Source organism: Peromyscus californicus, unplaced genomic scaffold (genome assembly GCF_007827085.1).
Source record: "Peromyscus californicus insignis strain IS unplaced genomic scaffold, ASM782708v3 Scaffold_4__1_contigs__length_199733344, whole genome shotgun sequence".
Classification (NCBI taxonomy): domain Eukaryota; kingdom Metazoa; phylum Chordata; class Mammalia; order Rodentia; family Cricetidae; genus Peromyscus; species Peromyscus californicus.
In genome coordinates, this window is record NW_026294562.1 from 14,530,195 (window position 1) to 14,556,441 (window position 26,247).

The following is a 26,247-nucleotide window of genomic DNA, read 5'->3' on the forward strand; positions in this document are numbered from 1 at the left end:
ACGTGGTCCATCCACACTACAGAACACTATGTGGTCCATCCACACTACAGAACACTATGTGGTCCATACACACTACAGAATACTATGTGGTCCATCCACACTACAGAACACTATGTGGTCCATCCACACTACAGAACACTACGTGGTCCATCCACACTACAGAACACTATGTGGTCCATCTACACTACAGAACACTATGTGGTCCATCTACACTACAGAACACTACGTGGTCCATCCACACTACAGAACACTATGTGGTCCATGTACACTACATCCACACTATAGAACACTATGTGGTCCATCCACACTACAGAACACTATGTGGTCCATCCACACTACAGAACACTATGTGGTCCATCCACACTACAGAACACTATGTGGTCCATCCACACTATAGAATACTATGCAGCTATAAAGAAAAGTGAAATCACGGAATTTGCAAGCAAATGGATGGAAATAGAAAAGATTATATTGAGTGAGTTAACCCAGTCGTTGCAGAAAGCAAATCCATGTTTTCTTTCATCGTGGCTCTTAACTTCAAATCTTCAGATCTGAGTGTATAATCTAGAGTAATCCAGAAGCCAGGAAAGTAGCAAGGGACCATGGGAGAAGGAAAGGTGCAATAGAGAGGAGAGCAGCAGGGTAGTTAGAAGGGAAAATGGGAAAAATGAGGCTGGGGGAGGGTTGGGAGGTGGTAGGAAGGTCAAAACAGCAGAGGGAAGATAAGACATAACAGTAAGGATGTCTGAAAAAGTCACAAGAAATCATTATTACCTATTTATCTAAAATTACACATATAATACATCTAAGTCTATGTGTATACATATGCATACATAGTTTAAATGAAATTTTCCCACCTGGGCTGACAATGGTCCCCCCAAAAGCCACAGACAATCTAGCAAAAACCCCAATACCAGGCATGAAAAGCCCCCTTATGAGCTGTTGGTCAGGGGAGTTCAAGAGACTCCCACACACTGCAAGTTATTGCTGTTGCCTTGGTTGCCTCCCAGAGGCTGAAGGTAAGTTCCTGTTGTTGAAGACACCATGCACTTCATACACAAGACCCAGAAAATCCAAGCTGGATCTAACCTGAAAGCCTCTGCCCAAGGGACTAGCTTTCATGGTACCAGAAGGTTCCAAGCAAGCTTACTCCTCGTCCTACCCAGCTATGACACCTATGAAGAACCAGCATGGCATAATAACCATAGTAGCACTCATATTTTGGTGGTAAACAACAACTCTGTAATTGGACTTAAGACTCACTCAACAAGAGAGAAATCAGGCCTGGTACTAGAAACTTAGACAACCTACCTATGGTCATGGAACTTGGAGAGGAACTACAACCACCACTTTACAAACCCAGCATTAATTCCTGGTTGCATTCTAAATACTTACCTTTATACCTACAGATAACTGTAGCTCTCACCCCTCAACAACAACAAACAAACAAAAATCTCTTTGCAACAGATGGAGACCATTACAGAAAAACGACACTAATTACAATGCAGAGAACAAGTGATCCTGTGGTGCCCAGCCCCAAGTGAGTCATCTACAACACAACTGCTGCACCTAAGGCTCCGGAAACATTGTGGAAGAGGGGGGCGGAAAGATGGTAAGAGCCAGAGGACCAGGACATCTGCTGCAAGACTGAGTCTCCTACAAATGTTGGAAAAACTACACCCACAAAGTCTCAACCATATAGTTGCCAAAACAATTCCTGAAGGACCACAACATCAATAGAAAATGCTAACATGGAAGAGGGAATCTCATGGGGCTCCAAGCCTAGACAAAGAACTACAGGAAACTAAGGAATGCTGAGAGTAGGAAAATAGTCTTCCCCAGGAATAAGCCCTCCAATTGGTTATGTGATACCAAGTGGTCAGACCTGAAATCATATACATAGAAGCAACATTATACGAACAGAATATGCTGCATTTATATATTTAGGAATATACATGCAAATCAGCAATTAAAGAAAAAAGTCTGAGACCATGAATTTAAAGGAAGAGAAGAGTGCATGGGAGGACTTGGAGGAAGGAAAGGGAAAAAGGAAAATTATATAATATTTTAATTTCAAAATATTAAAAAAAAAACCCTTAATATTGTAAACTGAAAGACAAAACTGGAACACTGAAGCAGCATTCAGTAACAGACATATCTAAAAACTTGGTAAACAATCTACCAGCCTATGACAGATTTCAAATGAAACTTGGTACACTATAAAACCGGTAATAAGACAGGGACTGGAGATCCCTTTCAAGAAGTTTTTGTTTTTTTTTTTTTTTTTTTTTTTGGTTTTTCGAGACAGGGTTTCTCTGTGTAGCTTTGCGCCTCTCCTGGAACTCACTTGGTAGCCCAGACTGGCCTCGAACTCACAGAGATCCGCCTGGCTCTGCCTCCCGAGTGCTGGGATTAAAGGCGTGCGCCACCACCACCCGGCGAAGTTTTTGTTTTTTAAGAAGCATCCAAAACACCTCAGAAACAGAGGCTAGAGTAATACACCACAAAACCAGGAAAAAAAATCTCAACATCAGAGAGCAAATTCTATAGCCTACTCTAAGACTGTTTTTAAAACACTAGATTTCATTTATTAACAAAGTAACACAAAATCGAAGACTTCACCATCATTTCTTGCTCAAAGCGCCTAAAAATCTGCTCTCGCTGCTGCTGCAGTTTGCCATTGAGCTGTTGCTGGGCCCTCTGTTCTTCTTTTTGAAGAAATCTCAGCTCTCGAAGTTCCTGACGCCTGACAAAGTAGAACAGAAAGAAGCAAATTATACTTTGAAGTAATATGCTCTGGGACAGTCTTTCTGTATGCAGTGAATATGTGTTGCTACTATTGGTTAATAAATAAAGCTGCTTTGGCCTATGATAAGGCAGGATAAGAGTCAGGTAGGACATCCAAGTAGAGAGACAGGGAGAAGAAAGGTGGAGTCAGGGCAGACGCCATCCAGCAGCCCAAGGAGCAAGATGTCAGCAGACTGGGAATGTCATGGCCACGAGGCAAAATATAGATAAATAGAAATGGGTTAATTTAAGATGCAATAGCTAGCTAGCAATAAGCCTGAGCCATAGACCAAAGAGTCTGTAATTAAAATATTAAGTCTCTGAGTGTTTATTTGGGACCGAGAGGCTGTGGGACACAGGAAAACTTCCATCTACAGTAATCCTTTTTTTTTTTTTTTACATACCAATCACAGTTCCCCCCCCCTCCCCTCCTCCTGCTCCCCCACACTATACTCCTCATCCACTCCTCAGAGAGAGTAAGGCCTCCCATGAGAAGTCAACAAAGCCTGGCCTATCAAGTTGAGACAGGACCAAGCCCCTCCCCTCTCAATCAAGGCTGAGCAAGGTATCCCACCTATTCTTTTAAATAAAAGCTTTAACTGTAAGATTTTAAGCTTTAAAAATAATTTTTCAAATAATCCAAAATTAACCAAGAATTTACTGTTGTTTCTCTATTCTACATAGTTTTCAGAAACAGAAAAGAGGTTTAAACTCATGCTGTATTATATATTGTTATATATACTCATTATATGCTGTGGGATGGTCTGTATGTCAAATATGTTGCTGATTGGTCAATGAATAAATCACTGATTGGCAGTGGCCAGGCAGGAAGTATAGGCGGGACTAACAGAGAGGAAAATTGAGAGAACAGGAAGCTGGGAGGAGAGACACTGCCAGCCGCCATCAGGACAAGGAAGATGTAAAGTACCGGTAAGCCACAAGCCACGTGGCAAGGTATAGATTAATAGAAATGGATTAATTTAAGCTGTAAGAACAGTTAGCAAGAAGCCTGCCACGGCCATACAGTTTGTAACCAATATAAGTCTCTGTGTTTACTTGATAGGGTTTGAGTGGTTGTGGGACTGGCGGGTGAGAGAGATTTGCCCTGACTGTGGGCCAGGCAGAAAAACTCTAGCAACAAATGGCGTCCAACGTGGTGGCAAGAGTTTCCACCTAAAACCTGAGAAAAAAGATTCTAAAACGGAGCTAAAAACAGCTTCCTAATTGTCTGTCTCAAATGAGCGGCAGCTGCCGGTTTGAGCTACTGGCGGGTTCCTAGCGTGTGCGCTCGACCTGCCACCATATGGCGGGAATGAGGCCTCTGCAAGTGGCACATTAAGCTGCATTGTGGATTTAGCCTTTGCTAGTACAAAACAAAAAAAAAGGTTTCTGGGCTACATGCTGCTTGGATAAAATCATAGACCCACGATAGCTCCCAGAGCTGGCGGAAAACTACAGTACCGCCGCCGCCATGTTGGGAAGCTGAGGTGGGCAGAGCCAGCAGCCACAGCTACTGCAGCTTAAAGCAACAGATTCACAATAAGACAGATTCAGATGTAATAGTTTAAAATGTGTGTAAAATATACGTAGGCTTAAAAGAGACAAAAAAAAGGTGATATATACAGTATAGAAACAAATACATAGTTTTAAAAAATAAAGTCTTTAAAGAGACAGTAAAATTAATATAAAAAATAAGCCACGTAGAGATGACTATTACACAGAGAGTCTGGATTGTGTTGTCTTTGGGATTCTTAACTACAGAGAGATGTTTGATTGTAAAGGAAGCTGAGTTAAACCAGTACGTATATTTTAAAGATACTTTGACTTCAAAATTTGGATGTAAGGATATGTTGCTTTGGAAAAGAGTCTCTTTTGTTTCCACAGAAAGCCAGAGGCTATGGATTTGTTCCAGAGTAAGATACATCAGGTTTGACCAGCCAAGACCCCCTGAAAGGTCTCCGATGACACCATGGCCCAGATGATCCAACATCCAGAACCGTTTCAAGGCAACTGGCTCAGATGATACAGCCTCACGGACTACTCCATGATCCTAAAATTTTCTTTGTTTCCCCATAAGCTACAGCGCCCCCCTCCAGCAGGAAGTAGTAAGAGAAGCTACGCCCAAATTCCCAAATATACCAAGCTGACTTTGGAGATGTGTAAAGGTTAAAACCTTCCTTTTTAAGAAAAGAAAAGGGGAGGTGCTGTGGGATGGTCTGTATGTCAAATATGTTGCTGATTGGTCAATGAATAAATCACTGATTGGCAGTGGCCAGGCAGGAAGTATAGGCGGGACTAACCGAGAGGAAAACTGAGAGAACAGGAAGCTGGGAGGAGAGACACTGCCAGCCGCCATCAGGACAAGGAAGATGTAAAGTACCGGTAAGCCACAAGCCACGTGGCAAGGTATAGATTAATAGAAATGGATTAATTTAAGCTATAAGAACAGTTAGCAAGAAGCCTGCCACGGCCATACAGTTTGTAACCAATATAAGTCTCTGTGTTTACTTGATCGGGTTTGAGCGGCTTGGGACTGGCGGGTGAGAGAGATTTGCCCTGACTGTGGGCCAGGCAGAAAAACTCTAGCAACAATTATATATTGTTCCTCTACTCACCTGAGAAACCGCAATTCCTCAGTTTTGGAGTCACTATCTGTAACTATCTTTGACGTTGTTACACTCACTTCTACACCATCAACAATAAATTTGCGTGTTTTCTTCAATGTTTTCTTCTGTCTTCTTGTCTCCTGAGTGAGATTTCATTCAGGTTAGGTTTTGTATAAATACTGTATGTGGAAGATATTTTCTTCTTTAAAAATAAAAATGCCTAGACAGCCATGAATACTGCACACATAAAGCAGTAGGAGTCATCTGTGCAATGATTACATCATACTTAAGCTGAGAACTCACACTGAACTTTACAGATAAAAAAAAAAACTTTACATGAAATTATGCATTCTGGCCAGTGCATACACAACTTTTATGACACTACATAATAGGTATAGCAGTAATAAAAATTCCATATAAATGAATAAATAGGATGACTTTTTACATATTAAACTTTTCATCTTTCACTGGTGTAGGTAAACATATTAAATAAAAAGACAATTATTTGGTTTACTGGGGGAGGGAATGGGGGTACAGAAAGTCAAGGGAGCCCAGCACGCAGGAGTTTGACGCGAGGTTGGGAGCTCCCCAGCAAGACTCTGGAGAGTAATGAAGGGAGGGAATGAACGAACCAGAAAGTGTGAAAGAAGAAGGGGAGGATGAAAGGGAAGGGAACAGAGGGGAGAGAGAGAAAAGGAGCAGAGAAAACTGGAAGAAAAGGCACTAAATTAAAAATATGTTAGAATTCAAGTTTGCCCCTGGCACCTGTGAGCAACCTCTCAGGGTCCTCATGTTCCCCTCCAAATCAGGACTATGGCAGCCTCCTCAGCATCCCTCTAAAATTTAACGCTGATGTGCTTTTAAAAAAATAAATAGCCGGGCGGCGGTGGCGCACGCCTTTAATCCCAGCACTCGGGAGGCAGAGCCAGGTGGACCTCTGTGAGTTCGAGGCCAGCCTGGACTACAGAGTGAGTTCCAGGAAAGGCGCAAAGCTACACAGAGAAACCCTGTCTTGAAAAAAATAAAATAAAATAAATAAATAAATATACCTTTCTTAACCTACAAACTTCACAAATTTCTTCAGCTTCTACAATAAGGTATCTACAATTAATATTCCCTTAGTTCTCACAGAAGTACTTACGGTGGAAGGAGGGAACTGACTCCCTCTAACTTCCCAATGCTTGCTATGGCACACGTGTCCCCACACACAAACATTCAAAGTAATAAATAAAATGTAATTTAAAAAAATACTATCTTACACTGACCCACAGGAGCCTTGTAAGCTTCTACATAACTGCCATGTGCCTCCTAAGTACACAAGACTTGAGAATTATGCTCTAACGGCTCCAAGTGCAAGGCGGTATTTGGGGGCCTGTTTTCCCCATGATGCTTACCATGGCAGTACCAATGGCTAGGAATAGAGAAACAAAGGTGGACATCTATAGGTGACAGTGGCTAAGGATGATTCACACCTTAAAATGCTTTTTAAAAGGAGACAATTCTTTCAGTTTCTCGTTCTTTGGGGTAGCAGTAACACTTGCTAAACCTGCATTCAGATATGTGCAAGGAAAATTAAATAAGACCAAGAAACTACCCTGTCCTGTTTATATACCCAAGTCTGCACAATAATCTTTAAATAATCTTTATTGATTATTCTTTAAATAATATTCTTTAAATAAATTCTTTAATAATCTTTAAAGATTATTTCCAGAATCTCTTTCCAGTTCTTTTTGAAGGCCTTATGATCCCAAAAGAATTCATAGGGTTATTATTACACAGATTTAATAGTGTTTTAAGAAAGCAACGAACTAGAAATTACTAAAATGACAAAGCAAAATGCAAATAGGGCCCCAGGCGCACTTACTTGTAAAGACATCGACCCGCTGTCTTTAGTTTTGCTTAAGAAGCTAGAGATGGACAAATTCAAGTCACTGCTGCTGTTCTCCACAGTAGACCCGGTCCCTGAGTCGGCGTCATTTTCCTTTTCGTTTTCAGGCTCCTGTGGCGGTATGGTTTCAGTTTTTGGTAAAGCACCCGTTTCTCCTTTACTCTCTGTGTTTTCCGAGTTAATATTGATCCTGGGTATTAGGACAGGACGAGGCTCGCTGGGCAGCGAGGCTGCAGGAGCTTGGGGCTCTGGTTTAACTGGCACTCCCTGTGCAGTTTCCTCCCTCGCCAACTCTCCCTCGGTGGTGGTGGCGGCGGCAGCCTCAGCTTCACTTCCTAGAGCCTGCTCCTCAGCACCGCCAGTCACTGCACGTCTCTGTGTCTCCTCAATGCCATGGGCCTCACTGACCTGCTCCACTTCATCTGTCCCTGGCTCCTCAATGGTTGCCTGTGTGGTCTCTGAAGTGCTGATTAACGGTCCCTCACCGTCACACGCTGGGGACTGTTGACCTAGCTCTTCATTCTCAACTCTTTCTTGAACAGAAGGTTCTTCCTCAGCACCACCAGCCTCAGGGCTCTCTGTGAGCTTCTCTAACTTCCAGGTTCCTTCCACTACTTCCTTCCCATCAGCGCTCTGTGCATCCTGGCTGCTGTGTTCAGGAGCCTTCTCCGCAGCATCTAGTGCCTCATGTGTTCCTGCCTCACTGACTACAACTTGGTGAGTTTTGTCCTCTTTTCCCAGTTTCTCTTGGGCATCTTCTTTTGTAAACCCAACTTCATTGTCAACTGCCTGAAAATCTGCCTCGGTTTCTCCAGTCTCTTGAGACACCGAGTCCATTGTTTGAATATGCCTATCTTTAATTTCTTCAGGTTGGATAAGTTTATTCTCAAGTATCTCCTGGTTTTCTTTCTTCCTGTCTTCTTCTGGTTTCAGATGGTTAGTGTCCGTTTCTAAAGTTACTATATTCCCCTCATTTCCTTCACTGACTGAATTAACAGCCCCAGTTGGTTGGTCTTCTGTGTCAGCTCGATCTTCCAGCTTAGGTCTCTTCTGTCTCCCATTCTCATAGATTCCTACTGTTCGGTCATTGAGTTCAGCCATGGTTTCTAAGTTAGAATCATCCGTATGCTCATTAACACCTTTCATAGCCTTCGGAGATTCGTTAGTGATGGGTTTTTCATTAAGAACTTTGTTGCTAAATTTATCCCCAGCAGTACTGTTCTCTATTCTTTCTGATACAGATTCCAAAATACAAGCATTTTGAGAAAGTTTATCTTCTTCAGAGCTGGCAATACTGAGGTCAGAGGAGGCACGTTTATTTGCAGGTATTGGCTAAAAAAGATTTTATACATCATTAGTATTAAAACATGACCACAAGATGGTCATCCAAATAGCTTTATACATCTATACTCATATGTGAAATATTTAATAGCTATATTCTAGAAAACTTGAAGTTACAAAAATAACCTTAAAAAGTGACAGTCTTCAATAATAAACATGATGAATATAGGTGACAAGAGAAACTTTGTAACCAACTTCACTTCTAAAATTGAAGGGTTTGTACTGCCCTCATTTGTTACCCCTCAGACACACGTGCACCACATCTCAAAACCTCTCTCTAAAACTCCACCAAATGAAACATCCTGAGTGACACTGACCAAAGCATTCTCTGCTTCCTCATCATCATCTTCCTCCTTGCCATCTTCAACCTCTTCTGTTACTTCAGCCTTTGCCTCAGCAATCAATTCTCGGACTGGTTTGTTGGAATCAACAGTAACAAAGGGATGCTGTTAATCATTAAAAAAAAAAAAAAAGTATATTCAATGACAACTGAAATGCTTATAAATCTCAATATATAAATAGATCCTCTGTGTGAAAAATATGAATTATGGATATGAAAAATGTACACAACTTCAAACACTATACCTAGAAAGAAAAAGAGGGAGAAGAGTGAACAAAAGTAAAGACTGTCTGAACTGGATTTTATTGTGTACACTTTAGTTTTTATTTTTTAATAACAAACACTATTGCTAATTGAGTGTCTGCATGTGTGCATGTGGCGGTCAGACTTCAGGAGTCAGTGTTTTCTCCACTAGGTGGATCCATCTCAGAGATTAACTCAGTTTGCCAGGCTCAGTTGCAGGGACCTGGACTGAGCCAGCTTGCAGCCCCTGCGTTTTGTTTCATTTGGTGATGTGAAGGAATTTGTCAAAAATGAAAACAACTTGTAACTGAGTAGAAGTTACATTTGGTTTTTCTGTATGTTTAAAAACTTCATAGATAATTTTTAAATTAAAATTTAAAGTACGTTCTAAGTTTAGGTATCACTTCTCTTCAAGTAACTAAAAGAGGACAATGAGATGGCTCTGTGGGTAAAGGTGCTTTTGCCAAAGTAAGGACCTGAGTTCAGTCAGCACCCACAGAGTGGAAGGAGAGAACCAACTCCTGAAAGTCACCATCCCTGACCACCGTACACACACTGTAGCATGGAAAGTAAGCACACGCACACACCATGTTTTTACATTAGTATCTACGATAAATCTCATCGATGTATTAATAAAACTTTACAAAGCCCTTTATTAAAAAGTATCTACAAATCCCCGTTTTGCTTTTTTAACTGATCCTAACTTTGAGTAAAAGACATTTCACTCATCTTTGTGCTCTCAACTCTTAACAGTGTCTGTGATGGCTATTCTTGGTTGTCAACTTGACCACATCTGAATTAACTAAAATCCAAGCTGCTGGGTATACTTGGGAGGAATTTTTCTCAACTGAATCATTTGAAATGGGAAGACCTACCCTAAATCCAGATCTTCTGAGGTGGGAAGACCCACCTTAATCTGGGCCACACCTTCTGCTGGCGGCCTATATAAAGGACATGGAAGAAGGAAGCTTTTGCACTTTGCCTGTTTCCCTCACTCTCGCTGGCAAGTCCATTCCTTCACTAGCATTAGAGCCTTTGGAGGGATTCTAGCACATACTGAAGACCAGCTGAGGCATCCAGTCTCGTGGACTGAACAACTACTTGATTCTTAGACTTTCCATCGGGAGCCAGCCATTGCTGGAACAGTCAGACCATAACCTGTAAGCCATTTAATGAAACCTGTTTGCATCTATAGAGATTAATTCTATCGATTCTATTTCTCTAGAGAACCCTGACTAACACAGTCTGTTATAGGCTAAGATCTTCAACTACAGGAGCAAGGAAATTCTGGGAAGTGTGCTGTAGGGACATAGAGATATACTTGTTGAACACAGCAAGGCAATTTTCCCACACCCTCTCCTCAGATAAACAGGTCAGCCTAAAACAGTACCATACTGGCATTACACACACACATCCTTTCAGCAACTGCCCTAAGGTTTGTTATTTTGTTTATCTATAATACTATTTGACACACATATTTATTTCAAATATAAGGAACAGACCCTGCTTTAAAGTAAAATCAAATTTATCTAACCACCTTACATAATTTGTGTGTGCGCATGCGTGTTGTGTGGTGCTCACGCATGTACAGTGCACATGTACATGCAGAGGTGTTCTTTAGAGACAATGTTAAAACACTCTGACCTTGGTGATGTCATGCTAGCCTCATCTTACCTGTAATAGCTGAGATGTAGTCCACCGTGCATCCACATTCTTTTCCAAGCATTTCTTTAGAAAGTCCTTAAAATTTGAAGACCTGCAGAATAAAATGTCAACAATGGCATTTTTACTTTCTTGTTATTAAAAAAAAAAAAAAACTAGATTCCTTACTAAATTATGTTTAGTATAGATTAATACTGACTTAGTATAATGACAAGAGAACTGATGAGAATAAAATGTTATTAAATGTATTCTGTAAATACTAGACATACATGTAATAAGGCACACAGGTGATTGTAGGTGGAGTTTTCCTGTCCCGACTGCCTGTTCCCAAATAACCAACAGCAGCTTCCCAAATAACTGATTCAGAGACTTAATAGAAATTTTAAATGCTCAGCCAATAGCTCAAGCTTGTTACTAACTAGCTCTTACAACTTAACTCATTTCTATTAACCTATGTGCTGCCCCAAGGCTCATGGATGGCTTTTATGACTACCCTATTTTGTGTATCAGACTCATTCTCTGTCAGGCTGGTAACTCCTCTGACTCCACCCTTCCTCATCCCATCATTCTCAGTTTGGCTTTCCCACCTAAATTTATCCTGTTTAGCTACTGGCCAGTTGGCTTGTTTATTAAACCAATAACTGAAACATACATTCACACAGTGTACATACAGAAGGGTTATTCCACAGCAGGTAATCACTGAGAGGCAGCCATAGCCTTACAAGTTATCAAAATGTTACAAAAACTGTTACCCTAAGTTCCACAAACACACATCAATATACAGTACAGAAAATGTCTTGTCCACACAGACCCAGTTCATTCACACTGTCTAACACAGGAGAAATGATTTACAATGGTTTCCATGATCCTTAAGTCTTTCTCAGGTATTTGTACTTTATGTACAGATATGAACACCTGCATTCATATACCAAGTGTGTTCCTAGTACCCACAGAGGCCAGAAGAGGGGATCAGATCCCCTGGGACCTAGAGTACGTGAGTCATCATGTGGGTGCTGGTAACTGAACCCAGGTCCTCTATAAGGAGCAGAGGTGCCAGTGCTCTTAATCACCAAGCCACTCTCCCAGGTCCTTAAGTCTTGGAAATTGACCCACCTCAGTCTCCTCATTCATAGTCTCTGTGCCATTTTCCCAAACTTAAACTTACCCTGAACAAACTAAAAGAACAGAACATCAAGTTTTGGTTCTTTAAAAACTTTGTTTAAAAGAGCTTACCATTTTGACGGCTGTGCTAATGTTGGGGGCTCAGATTTCGCTATTTTTAGCAACACTCGCATTGGATTTAACTCATGGTGAGGTGGCTCTATCTCAGCCATTTCTATTAAAGTAATACCCAGGGACCAAACGTCAGCTTTATAGTCATAAGGCCTGTCCTTTGATGTCTCACACATGACTACTTCAGGAGCCATCCTATGAACATAGACAGAAAAATAAAAAGTTGAGATGTTTAATTAACAGTTATTACAAACTATAGTCGGTACAATGACTATATGTGGACAAAATAATAACTGCATAAAAATGAATACCTACCAATACGGTGTGCCAATAAAGGAATCCCTCCTTTGAATTGTCCTGGTGTTTTTAGCTGATACTCCAAAATCCGCTTGAAATAAATAATCACACAATAACATTAATGACAGCTTTTAAGTATGGTAAATTGTATTTAATGAAATGGAAGAGTGGAGCATTTTAAGTATTTATTAAAGCCTACCTTACTAAACGGTAAACACAACAGAAAGAGAAATGGTTTCTCTGCCATTCTAATTATTTTTTAAATTTTTGTGGGTACCATGTAGTGCATACATGTGTTCATGGAGTTCAAAAGGGTGTGTGCATACATGCTCATGGAGTTCAGAGGTCAATGTCAGGTGCCTTCCTCTACCACTCTTAACCTTTTGAGACATTACTTCTTAGTGAAGTTGGAGCTTACCATGTTGGCAAGACTAGCTGGTTAGGGTGCACTAGGATTCCTCCTGTTTCCAGCAACCCAGCACTAGGGTTACAAGCGTCCGTCATGGCCCAGCTTTTACAGGGATTTTTGGGATCCAAACCCAGGGCCCCATGAACACAGCAGGCGCTTCACCCACTGAGCCCCCCTCCAGCCTCTACCACGTTATCCTCACCATCATCCTCTGCCACCTCTTAAAAGAAACTGCCAAATTTTTCATCACAAATACACTGACCACCATCTATATACATCTTCAAATGATAGTAATAATGACAAATTCCTCAGAATTGAAAACAAAAAAAATTGTTCACTTTAAATTAAACCAGTATATACACTTCAAAAAAAATGCCAAATGTTGTATGCTGCAATTAAATCAATGGAGATATTTTCCTATAGTATGAAAAAAAAATTACAGCAAAGTAGTCTTTATGACAGTATTCTATCTCCTCAGTGTCCTCATAAAATTACACTACAAAAGCTGAGCATCGTGGTGTACACCTATAATCCCAATACATGGGAGGCTAAGTCAGGAAACTCAGGAGTTCTAAGGTACTCTAGGCTGTATAGTGAGATTAACTAAAAAAATAAATAAAAATCTTAACTACATTACAAAGAAAAAATGGGAAGCTTTATGGCTTCTGATTTACGTTATAAAGAACATCGGCACTGTAACTTTATCAGTGGGTAAGCCGACCATTTTAGCTTAGAACTCAGAACCAACTAATTATCTTAAAAACTAAATAAAATATTTTCTTTTGCTTTTGTCCCAAATAAACAAATCTAAAACTAAAACTAAAAACTAAAGAGAATCTCTTCTTATAAAATTGTTTTTAATTTATAGTAATAAATGAAAAGAATTAATTGATTATAAAGTTATCAAAAATAACAAATGAAAAAAATGGTATAATTCATTTTGCAGCCTCAATCAAAGAAGAAATGTGGATTTCAAAAATAAGCTTGGGATGCTGGTCTTGGTAGAGTGCTTTCCTGGCACATGTGAGGCCCTGACTCAATACCCAGTGGTGGAAAAGAAGAACCATAACCAAAGTAGAAGGCAGGCCTTGCACTCTGTCAATAGAACAATGCACAACCACTTGGTCTTATGAAGGCGTCACACCTGAGACCCACCAAGCATTACCAAGCCTTTGCTTCATCCACTAACTGAAGGAAACACAGAAAGAAACTGAAATCTCATGACCACGTGATCAGCAAGTGCAAGTCTAGTGGTCAGAGTCAATGTTCTGCCTTTCATTCCTACCTCCTCAAGGAGTCTTTTTAGGAACATTTTGCTAATCGTCCCACTCACTGGGAATTTTAATACCACATATACACTGTGTATCTGTTTGTATGCTGTGGACTTTGGAGAGGTCACAAATCATTATGATTTTTTTTTTTTTTTTGGCCTCCAAACAATCAAATACTGCTCTCTTGGTTGGACAATGTTACTTCAATGAGAATGCATGCTGCCGTGTAAAGAAAGGAATAGAGAAGAAGTGTGTAATTTATAGAGATACCAAAGAAAAATCAAAATTTATATATGAGCAAGTTTAAACATTAGAGATAAATATAGGATAACTGAGCCATAAAGAAACACAATGAGTGATGATAAAGTCAACACAAAGTATGGGAAGGGGAAGGATGGGGACTGAAATCAGCTGGGCGTGTGAAAGGACTTGTGGAAGGTGCCTGGCTAAGTCCAATTTCTTCACTTAAGCACTGATTTCAAAGCTTGTGTCTAAAAACTTATGTGGCTTTTCTTGTGGATTTCCATATCTCTTTATGGTACAATAAGGATAAAATTCAGCATATTTCATTTTGATGTCCCATTACATGTTGAGACAATGTAAAATAGGATAGTGAGAATCACTGGAATCAACATGGCTTTTGAATAATTTTACTTTTCAAAAAACATGAATTTAGACAGCACTGTTCAACTAGTCTCTTTTTCAATTGTCTCTTTTAGAAATCCTTCTGAAAAGTTATCTTCTACTTATGTGTCTGTGTGAACTTAACTAACTTCAGTCTAAAATCTCCATCTAATTCTTTTTATGACATCCATCATTTATTCCTTTGGTATCAAAGACCAAATTAAATGCTAGTCCTTAAACTTGTTTTACTTTGAAACCTAAGGTTACTTGATGGTTTAATAAGTATGTCAGAAAATAGAGTAAGAAACTGGGGGTGGGGGTTAGTGCAGTGACAGAGCACTCGCTTACAAAGTGCAAGGCTCTGGGTGGAACAACAACCAAAAAAATCTATTCAATATGTTTTAATAAAAATAGAGCTTAGAATTATATTATACTCAAATACAGAACATTTACAAGTGTTAAATCTATATTCAAAAATTTACAGGAAAAATTCTAACTAGTGTTTTGCAAGTCTCTGCTTCTGAAAATAAAAACTCACCATCTTTTACTTCCTTTATGTGTCATTAGGTGCATGTACTTAGGAATCCTAAGAACTGGGGAATGTTTAACCACTGAAGTGTTTACAAGAGCAGCTGGGAGTAATTCTCCCTGTTTTACATGTCTGGGTAGGCCAGAACAGCAGCAAGTCACTACATTCCAGAATAAATCTCCAAGCACACATTCAAACTTTTGAATAACTTACCCAATTTAATGTCTCCATCTAAGGTAAAAAGAATATTGCCAGCTTTCAGATCTCTGTGGATGATTTTATTGTCATGTAAGTAACTCAGCGCCTCTAAAGTCTGCTTGCAAACTACTTGGATTTGGGACTCAGTTAATGGTCTCTCAAGTTCTACAAGGAGAAAGTGAAAAAAATACATGTATATATTTCTATTCAATGAAAACATAAAGCTAACTAAATATTTTCAGTACTACCCCTGTGATCTTGTCAAATATCATTTATTGTAAAAGAGCTAAGTTTCTACAAAGATTAATTTCTTGACATAGAATATTCAACATTACATTTCAGAATTATACTTGTCTAAAATATAATTAAGCTGATTTTCTTAATGTACTAAACTCTAAAATTACATATATGTACACACATGATTGAAGTCTTTCTATGTGAGAACAATTTAAGAAGCAAACATAAGAACAGAGGTACTTACCAAGCATCACAGCATCTACTGCTCCCCCTGCACAAAATTCAATGAGGATCTGCACACAAACAAAAAATGTGTCTGTGATTACACCAACTTTCAGAAACTTAGCAAAGACAGATAAATGAAAAGCTACTGCTTTATCCAGGCTATAGGAACAGTGCCATGCTAACCATGAAGGGTTCTTTGTCATCAGTTACAAGTCTTAGGGATGGTCTTCTGAGCATGCACAGGAGAACATGCTACAGAAGTACACCCTATCTCCCCTTTTCCTTTTCTTCTGTTTTTATTTTTTGAGTCGAGCCCAAGCTAGACTCAAATCTGCAATCCTCCTGCCTCTGCCTCCCAAAGGCTGATAACAGCTATGTTTCACCATACTTAGTCATGACCAATTTTATAAATAACAATTTTTAATATCCTTTTCTAAAATTACCAAATATAGGTTATTTAATTATTATACTATTCATACATTTAAAAGATTTTATTACTGAAATACCTTATTACCTTCATCTTTCAAGTAACTATTGCAATGCTAAGTGACCAAATGTATTGTTTAACTTTCAATAAACAAATCCTGAAAAAAGGAAGACTTATTTTAATTTAAAGAGTCATTTTTTTTTTAATTATGATAATGTTCATGTACCTCTGCAGGCATGTGTGTACATGAGTGCAAGTGCTCTTGAAGGCCAGAGAAGAGTGTCAGATCTCCAGGAGCTAGAGTTACAAGCAGCTGGGAATTACCTAATGTGGTACTGGGAATCAAACTTGGGTCCCCTGCAAGAGCAGTACATGCTTTTAAGAACTGAGCCATCTCTCCAGCCATTTTAATTTAAAAAAGAGGGGTGGAGGGTGGAGAAGGCCGGCAGGCAGGCACACAACACACAGATTCAAACTCAATTATCACTGTCATGTACCTGATCTTCTTCACTGGTACTAGCTATAATTTTGTAGTATGATTATTTTGTTTATATCTATGTCTCCCATTAAATTGTACCACAGAGTAAACCAAATTTTTATTTTGCAATAGTGTCAAATAAAGGTCTATTTGTTAAAATGTCTAAGAGTTTTTCTTGTAATACTTAAAAATATTTGGCTAGAGCCCTGAACAAGTATTTTAGAGACACCACACCAATAATAACTATACTTTTTTAAAGTAATATTTTTAGCAAACAGTGTAATTTCATACATCTTCCCTCTTTTAAAAAATTTTTAGTTTGTTTTTGTTTTTTGAAGCAGGATCTCTCTACATAGCGCTGGCTGTCCTGGAACTCACTGAAATCTACCTGCCTCTGCCTCTTGAGTGCTTCAATTAAAGTGTACATCACCACACCAGGCTATACAATATTTTTATAAGTGCTTGCTGATTACAACTTATTTTCAAGTTCATTACATGATTTGAAAAATAATTCAAGAGCTAAATATTTTTTTCATCCCCCAGAGAAACACAGGCTCAAGAGTGAGCTGAGCCAACCAAGCTCCTAACTGGCAGCAGATGGGTCTAATAGCCTTTTGATTTCAAGCCATATGGTCATTGTTCTAAGAAAAACATCTAAAAGTCTATTTTATAAAAAGCTTTCTTGAGAGTCTGGAGAGATGGCTCAACAGCGCATACACTGGCTGCTCTTCTAGAGGATCCAGGTTTGATTCCCAGGACCCACACAGAAGTTCACAACCATCTGTAACTCCAGTCCCAGGAGATCTGATGTCCTCCTCCTGCCTCCATAGGAACCAGAAATGCACATGGTGCACAGACATACATGCAGATAAAACACCCACATACATAAATCAATATTTTTTTAATTTATAAAAAAGCTCCTGATAAAATTATATTAGTTCAAGTAAATATTAAAATATTATTGCTTTATCTATTTATTACTATTTTCTTAAAAATGAACAAAATGTATATAATTTAACCACTTCATCATGCAGTGAAGTTGAGACTAGTGTAAAATTTTACATCTCTCATAGCTCATAGTACTGCATGACTTACAAAAACTTTGGGATAAAAATTATAAATAACACACAGAAAAACAAACCTTCAGCAGGCAGTGATGACACACACCTTTAATCCCAGCACTTGGAAGGCAGAGGACAGGTGGATCTCTGAGTTCGAGACCAGTCTGATCTATATACAATGTGAGTTCCAGGACAGCCACAACTACACAGAGAAACACTGTCTCAAAAAGCCAAGAAGAAAGAACTAACGAAAGAAAGGAAGGAAGAAAGGAAAAGAAGGGAGGGAAGGAGGGAGGGAGGAAGGAAGGAAGGAAAGAAAGGAAAGGGAAGGAAGGAAGGAAGGAAGGAAGGAAGGAAGGAAGGAAGGAAGGAAGGAAGGAAGGAAGGAAGGGCAAAGAAAAGAGAAACAATCCTTCGAAAATATTTAATACTTAAATTGAAACTACAAACACAAACGTATCTTGGAAACTGTAATACTCTTGAACAAGCTTTCCCACCTAGATCCAGTGTCAAACAATGGTAATGCAATAGTATAATCTGAAACTAAAACTGAACATCCATTGAAACTGAGGATCGTTATCTTGTTAATGACTCTCACTGGCAGGTCAACCCTCAATCAAGTAATGCAAGTAAGTAAATAGAAGAGGAAGCACACAAAATGAGTGTTCACAACCTCTTTAGGACAATTAACTCCTTCCGGCTGCTCTGTAAAGGAATGGAAGTTACCTACCCAAAGATTGTTCTCATAATAGAAGGCATCTAGAAGCTTGACTATGTTCGGGTGATCACAAGATGCTAATATGTCAATCTCAACCATATAATCTTCAAGTTCTTCTTCAGATTTGGTGTCAATCACCTTTGCAGCAGCTAAAACATTGGTCTCTTTATTCTGGGCCTAAAAATCAAAGTATCAGAAATATCTGTCACACTTTAAATGCTTGCTTTTACATTTCAATTTTTTTCCTTTTTTAAGAAAATGTTTAGGTTCACAGCAAGACTGAACAGCAGCACTAAGTTCCTTTGTGTCCCCCACAACCCCACCTCACAGTCTACACCTGCTTTGCTGAAGCCAATGGGCCTACATTAACATGCCATTATTACTTCTATGCACAGCTCACATTAGGGTTCAGTCTTGGTGCTTCACATTCTATGGGATCTAACAATGTATAATGAAACGTTGCCACCATTTCCTCATACCGAAAGGTTTGGTTGCCCTAAAAGTCCTCTGTGCGCCAGCTATTCACCTCTACCTCCCCGGACTGCTGACAACCACTCATCTTCTACTACCGCCTTGCTTTCACCTTTTCTAGAATGACATAAAGAATAATAGACTTTTCGGGTTAGCTTTTATCTAGTGTGTATATATGTGTGGTGTGTGTGTGTGTGTGTGTGTGTGTGTATGTATGTATGTATGTATGTGTATGTATGTGTGTGTGTGTGTGTATATATATATATATATATATATATATATATATATATATATATATATATATAAAAGTTCCTATAGTTCTTCTCATGGTTTGATAGCTTCTTTCTTTTTAGTGCTGGAATGTACCAGTTTGTTTACCCTTTCACCTAATTAATGACACATGCTGTTTCCAAGTTTGGAAATTATGAATTACCATGTGGGTGAAGATCTCAGTATGGATAGTTTTCAACTTATTGAGGAAATACCAAACAACATAGCTGCTGGAACATATAATGGGCTTATTTTTGTGTCGAAAACTACCACACTGAATTCCAAAGTGGCTGTGTCATTTTGCATCCCTACTAGCGCTGAATGAGAATACTGCTCCATATCCCAATGGTGTCTGTGTAATCACCAACAGTCTTATGGGTATGTTTCAAATCATAATTCCCTACAGACATATGTGGGACATCTTGTAAGTGCTTACTTGTTCTCTGTATATCCTCTTTGGTGAGGTTGTTGTTCATGTTTTGTTTTTTTAAATTTCTAATTATTGAGTTTTAAGAGTTTTCAAACCTTTAGTTGATGTCTTCTGCAAATATTTTCTCCCAGCCTGTGGTTTCTCATTCTCTTACACACTGTTTTTAAAAGATAACTTAAACATAAATATTAATTATGCAGGCTGGGTGAGGTAGTTCTCACCTGCAATTCTAGCACTTGAGAGGCAGAGATAGGAGAATCAACACTAGTTTGAGGCCAGTTCAGTCTACACAGTCAATTCCAAGCCAGCCACAGCTACAAAGCAAGATCCTGTCTCAAAAATAAATGAATCCCACTTGCTATGCAAAGGGCTAAGTGCTTTTCAGGCCAGGAGGATGGTGCTCACTGCCCTAGAGGCTCAACTGCTGGGGGCTCACATTCCGCTGCTGCCACTTCTAAGCTGTTTTGCTTACAGCAACTTTTTTAAAAATTCCTGTTTTAGTTCCATCACCAGTAAAATTTACCTACACTTTGCAGGTTTGGGAGAACTAAGATAATACATATTAACCATGCTTAAAATACATATAAGCATTTAATATATCTGACGTACATAGTAAGAATTCAAAAGTATTAGCTATAATTATTACTACTGTTATTTAATCCTTAGAACACCAGATATTTTATTACCCCCACTTCAAAGGAGAATATAAACAAACAGGCGTGGCAGTTTAAATGAAAATGGCCCCCATAGGTTCATAGGGAGTGGCACTGTTAGGTGGTGTGCTTTGCTGAAGGAAGTATGTCACTGGGGGCCAGCTTTAAGGTTTCAAATGCTCAAGCCCAGTGTTGCTCTCTTCCGGACGCCTATGGGTCCACATGTAGGACTCTCAGCTACCTCTCCAGCACCATGTCTGCCTGCATGCCACCATGCTTCCTGCCATGACGATAATGGACTAAACCTCTGAACCTGTAAGCCAGCCCTAATAAAAAGTTTTCCTTATTAAGAGTTACCCTGGCCACGGTGTCCCCTCACGACAATAGAAACCCTAAGACAAGAAGTAACAAGCTTCCCCAGATCTTGCAGCTTAGTAAGAGGCAGAACTAGGATTTAGATCCAGATGTTTCCAAGCCCATTTTTCACATTAATCATTATTATCTAAGAGTACTCCAAATATATCATTCTGATACAAGGGTTACTTTCAACAAAAAGCCTTGAAAAACACATGCAAAAAGACAATTCTCACAGTTCCCATTCCTGAAAACAAGAATTTTTAAAAGTAATTTTTTTAAAGTCAAGCAAGAAAGATGCCTTTTCTCAGTACAGCAAAAGAAACATCTTTATTTTTTTCTTCTTTTTTAAAAAGATGTATTGTTTTTACGTGATGCCTGTATGAGTTTATATACACTACACGTGTGCAGGAAGCCAGAAGAGGACACTGGATTCTCTGGAGCTGAAGTTACATGTGGTTGTGAGCCATCATGTGGATGCTGGGAATTGAACCTGCATCTCCTAATAAGAGCAATAAACCCTTTTAACCACTGAGCCATTTCTCTAGCCCCAAAGAACATTCTTAACAGAAGCTATAGCCCAGAGAATCCAACAGATAAACCCTGTTCAAAAAAAATAATGTTTTTCTTTGTAATCTTTGTGCATCATTTGTCTAGCTTTCCACAACTGCCTTTGTTCAACTTAAGATCCAAACAAAGCATATCTATGTTATTATTTCTTTGGGTCCCATGTTATGTAAAACTTCTGTGACCTTTGTATGCTTTTCTCCTAATAATCCATCTGAGATCAATTTGATTCTCAGGTCCAATCAGGACCCTGAAAGAGTACAGGTTAAGTTCCAACTCCTTTTGGTTTTCTATATTTCCACCTATTATTTTTTTCCTTGTTCCATTTTGCTGTTTTCCATTTTTTACCCCTGTGGCTGAATAATTTCTCACCTACAACATTTATATATTAAAGGTTTTGACTAAGTAGTAGGACAAAATCTGGTTTTGTTGTTGTTTTATTTTTGTTTGTTTGTTTGTTTTTGGTTTTCTGAGACAGGGTTTCTTTGTGTAGCTTTGGAGCCTGTCCTGGATCTCGATCTGTAGACTAGGCTGACCTTGAACTCACAGAGATCTGCCTGCCTCTGCCTCCCAAGTCCTGGGGTTAAAGGAGTGTGCCACCACCACCCAGCTTACATTTTATTTATTTTGTTGTGTGTGAACACTCACCAAGGCACACTTTTTTTTAAATTAAGAAATTTTCTACTCACCCTACATACCACCCACAGATCCCACCTCCTCCCTCCTCCCACCCCTCCCAGCCCTCCCTCCCAAGCCACCCCCATCCCCACATCCTCCAAATCAAGGTCTCCCATGAGGAGCCAGCAGAGCCCAGCACACCTAGCCAAGGTAGGTCCAAGCCCCTCCCCGCCGCACCAAGGCTGCTCAAGGTGGCACAGCGCAGGCAGGCACCGGGCTTCCAAAAGCCTGTCCATGCACCAGGGATGAATGCCAATCCCCTTGCCCAGGTGTCCCCCAAACAGTTCGAGCTAAACAGCTGTCTCCCATATCCAGAGGGCCTAGTCTAGTCCCATGGGGGCTCCACAGCAAGGTACACATTTGGAAGTCAGTCCTCTCCTGGCATGTAGATCTCGGGAACTGAACTTGGGTCACCAGGTTTTGTGGAAAGTGTCTCATCTTGGGGTTCACCCACCCCCAAGATCACTTTTTTAAAGGTTAGGAATCAGACCTTAAAATACTAATTAGTTTGTTTTTATAAGATGTTTTAATATTATGTGTTATTTTATCAAAACTGCATTGTTACCTTTAAAGCAACAGAGTGATAAGCTTTTAAAACTACTAAAAATCATTTCTTGGCCTCTCAGCTAAGACCAAGTGCAAACACTAGTACTAACAGATGTGTGTGTGAATAAACACAGGTTCGAATCCTGCAAGTTGGCGTGGTGGCGAGTGCCTTTAAGCCCAGCAGCACTTTGGAGGCAGAGGCAAGTACAGTTCTGTGAATTCAAGGCCAGCCTGCCCTACACAGTTGCAGGACAGCCAGGAGAATACAGTGAAATGATATCTCAAAAACAAAATAGAAAAACAAAAAAAAAAAAAAAAAACAAAAAAATCCTACTTTTTACAATTTATCTTAAAAATCATCAGAACATAATTTCAAGCCAGGAGGAGGTGGTGGCTTTAAACCTTTAATCCCAGCACTCATGGAGGCAGAGGCAGGCAGATCTCTATGAGTTCAAGGGCAGCCTGGTCTACAGAGTGAGTTCCAGGACAGCCAGGGCTACACAGAGAAACCCTGTCTCAAAAAACTGAAAAAAAACAAACAAACAACAACAACAACAAAAACACAATTTCTTACAATAAACATCCATACATAAAAATGGTATCAAAGCACTATTTACAATGATGCTAGAAAACTGATTAGCCTAGCAAGAACTCCTTTAAATCACATAGTACAGTTCTAAAATGGAAACTCAGTCACTAGGATTGACCAATCAATTAACATTTCTTAAATGAAATGGTAGCCATAACACGTGGCTGAGTGGGAAAAAAAAAAAAAAAACTGCCCTAGTATATAATGTTCCCATATGGAAGCTACGCACACCTGCTGACAGATCACAGACATACACACTGATGACTTAACAGTGAAGATGGAGGTTCCTGACTTTTGTATTTATTACAGTATTTGAATTCTTTTAAATAGACATGCATTCTTTCTACTAAAAACAAAATCAGTACACTGGAGATTTCTCGGGGAAGGTAAAAGAAAATGAAGGCATCGGCTTCCCTATGGGAATTTCCTAAATAGATTATTGCTAAGTTTTATTTCCTTCTGGAAAAAACAGAACTACTACTAAGGTTTAGGGTTCAGAGAATATGTTTTAGATAAAAAGATTGCTACACAGGTCAGCATTGCTACCTGCCACTCTAGATAGATACCATAATCCATCAAACTTTATCCAATCTAGAATTCCTTTTAAGATGTATTATTATTGGAAAAAATAAAGCTGAGTATACTAGTACATGCCTGTATTCCCAGCACTTGGGGAGCTGAGGCAGGAGGATTCTTCCAAGTTGGAGGTCAGCATGAGCTACATAGTGAGTGACAACCCAAACTATACCCTATCTCAAAAGTAAAAGCCAAATAAAAAGATGTGCTATTATTTTCTGGACCAAAGAAGAAAATACTAATTAAAATTTTGCCAAGAATCCAGAAATTTCGTCCAAATTACTACTGTATATCTATTATCCCTATGAATATATGAAATTTTAAATTTGACTCCTCTGAATTACATTTACTGACCATTATCTGATGTTTGTATTTCCCCTATGCTACCATCCTCTGATCATTAAAAGCTTTGGTCAGTTGGATGGATGGATGGATAGGTGATTGGTTAGCTTTGTGATGGGATCTTGCTGCCAGCCTCAAACCAGGGTTCCTCCTGCCTCCTCCACCTTTGGTGCGTTGACAACACCACACTGAGTGAGGTCCAGCATCTCTTAAACAAGTACTCCAAAATCCTCTCCAAGATCTGGAAGATAATGACTCCCATTTTGCAGGTGATAATGCTGATGCCCTCTTGAACTTTCCACATAAAAGTTTTAATTATGTAGGAGTTACACTGCTTCTTCATAAGATCCTTAAAATAGTTTAGAGGCTGAGATACCAAGGAATTGTAATTGTATGACACTAAGGACACATGTAAATTGTGATTCGGGAGTGGCTACACAGTGACAAAGACCTAGCCGACAGCCACTATAAAACATTGGCAAAACACCTCCCACTTCACCAATTTCAGAGTTGTTGGGGAGGGAGGGAGGGAGGGAGGGAGGGAGGGAGGGAGGGAGGGAGGGACAGAGACAGAGACAGAGACAGAGAGACACCACAACTGGTAAGACACAGCATTAAGTTTGTCCCCCTTAAAAAGGTACTAGAGCTGAGTCAGTAACTAAAATTTACTTTCCTCTGGGGCAGACAAAAATCAACCCGGGAGAGATTAGCCCTTCTCCTACCATTTTACTGCAACACTGCAGGACGAAAAGACCTGAGCCAGCTTGTGGTGAGAGAGCACTGTAAAGTGTTAGCCCTAGTGAACAGAATGGAGAAAAGAAACTGACAGTATTAGGTAATCCCTAAAATTCTTTACTGTAACAAATTCTTATAATCCACTGCCCTAGATATAATGATTAAACCAACAATGCTATCTCTCTGCTTCATGTAACGAATAAAAGTTACATTAGTGTATCTAAGGGTTAAAAGTGTAGTTCTGGGCACTGCATGCTTAGTACCTGAAAGGCCCTAGCTCTAATTCCTGGAGCAAAAAAAAAAAAAAAAAAGAAAGGGGGAAAAGTGCCAGGCTTCTTACTTTCTACCTTAAAATAATTTAATCAATCACTCATTAGAATCTGGTTCCAGAGAGCTCTAAAACACCCAAGCCGAAATAAGCACCAATAAATACCATGACTCTAAAAAGTCATCTACACAATAACCAAAAGCACGCAAACTCCTAATTTGAAGTTTTAAGGTGTTTTTAGTTGGTTTTGTCTTGTCTTGTTTAATACACAGCTTGGGATTGAACCGACAACCTCGCAAAAGCTAAACACATGTTCTACCTGCCCAACATAAAGATTTCATGAGATAACTAAGCAAATGTTAATAAAAAGTAAGAGTAAGTTAACAAGTAGTAAAAATTAATTTAAAATGTGACTTCCTTTGATAAAAGGTTTCAAGGATCAACCATGGACATTCAAACTTGTATTTTTATTTTTGTAACATATCAATATAGCATGGCTGTTTTACATAAACAAATAGAGGACCATGGGAAAGCATAACTTACCTGAGTTCTCTACTGATTTTATGTTCTAAATGAAGGAGGGTAAAAACTAAACTCTCCTACACTATTGTTTTAACAGTTATTACACTTCCTGGGTGGTGAGAAAATTTTTTTAAATCCTATTTTCTTTCTACAGTTCTACATTTCTGAGACTACATAATATTTTTTTAATAATCTCAGCTGGAAATTAAAGGCCTAAAAAAGGAGAAAAGAAATGATAAAGATCTATAAAGAAAATCAAGTTGATTCCAGCCCCACAAAGGTAGCAATCTAAAGAGAAAGGTTAAACCCCATACAGGATAAATATGAATGAAATCATAAAACAGTAAGATTAGATAGAGAAAGACGGAGGTTGGAGCAATGGCTCAGAGGTTAGGAGCACTGCTTGTTCTTCCAAAGGTCCTGAGTTCAATTCCCAGCAACCACATGATGACTCACAACCATCTGTAATGAGATCTGGTGCCCTCTTCTGGCTTGCAGGGATATATGCAGACAGAACACTGTATACATAATAAATAAATCTTTAAAAAAAAAGAAAAAGAAAGGAAGGAAGGAAGGAAGGAAGGAAGGAAGGAAGGAAGGAAGGAAGGAAGGAAGGAAGGAAAGCAAGAAAGACAAACACACTCAGTCTCTTCACTAATCCTAATACTGGTC

General features: G+C 39.2%; 1 protein-coding gene across 2 annotated transcripts in view; it reads right to left on the reverse strand.

Moving 5' to 3' along the window:
• Slk (STE20 like kinase) overlaps positions 1-26,247 on the reverse strand; it is a 57,996-nt gene that overhangs the window by 20,518 nt on the left and 11,231 nt on the right. For both annotated transcript variants that reach the window (XM_052761993.1, XM_052761992.1), the window contains exons 2-11: positions 18,587-18,751; positions 15,910-15,958; positions 15,444-15,593; positions 12,416-12,488; positions 12,101-12,295; positions 10,880-10,961; positions 8,940-9,068; positions 7,258-8,613; positions 5,403-5,533; positions 2,623-2,746 (exon numbers count right to left, since the gene is read on the reverse strand). In XM_052761993.1, coding sequence (XP_052617953.1) covers positions 2,623-2,746; positions 5,403-5,533; positions 7,258-8,613; positions 8,940-9,068; positions 10,880-10,961; positions 12,101-12,295; positions 12,416-12,488; positions 15,444-15,593; positions 15,910-15,958; positions 18,587-18,751 — 2,454 coding nt within the window. The remainder of the gene's footprint in view (positions 1-2,622; positions 2,747-5,402; positions 5,534-7,257; positions 8,614-8,939; positions 9,069-10,879; positions 10,962-12,100; positions 12,296-12,415; positions 12,489-15,443; positions 15,594-15,909; positions 15,959-18,586; positions 18,752-26,247) is intronic.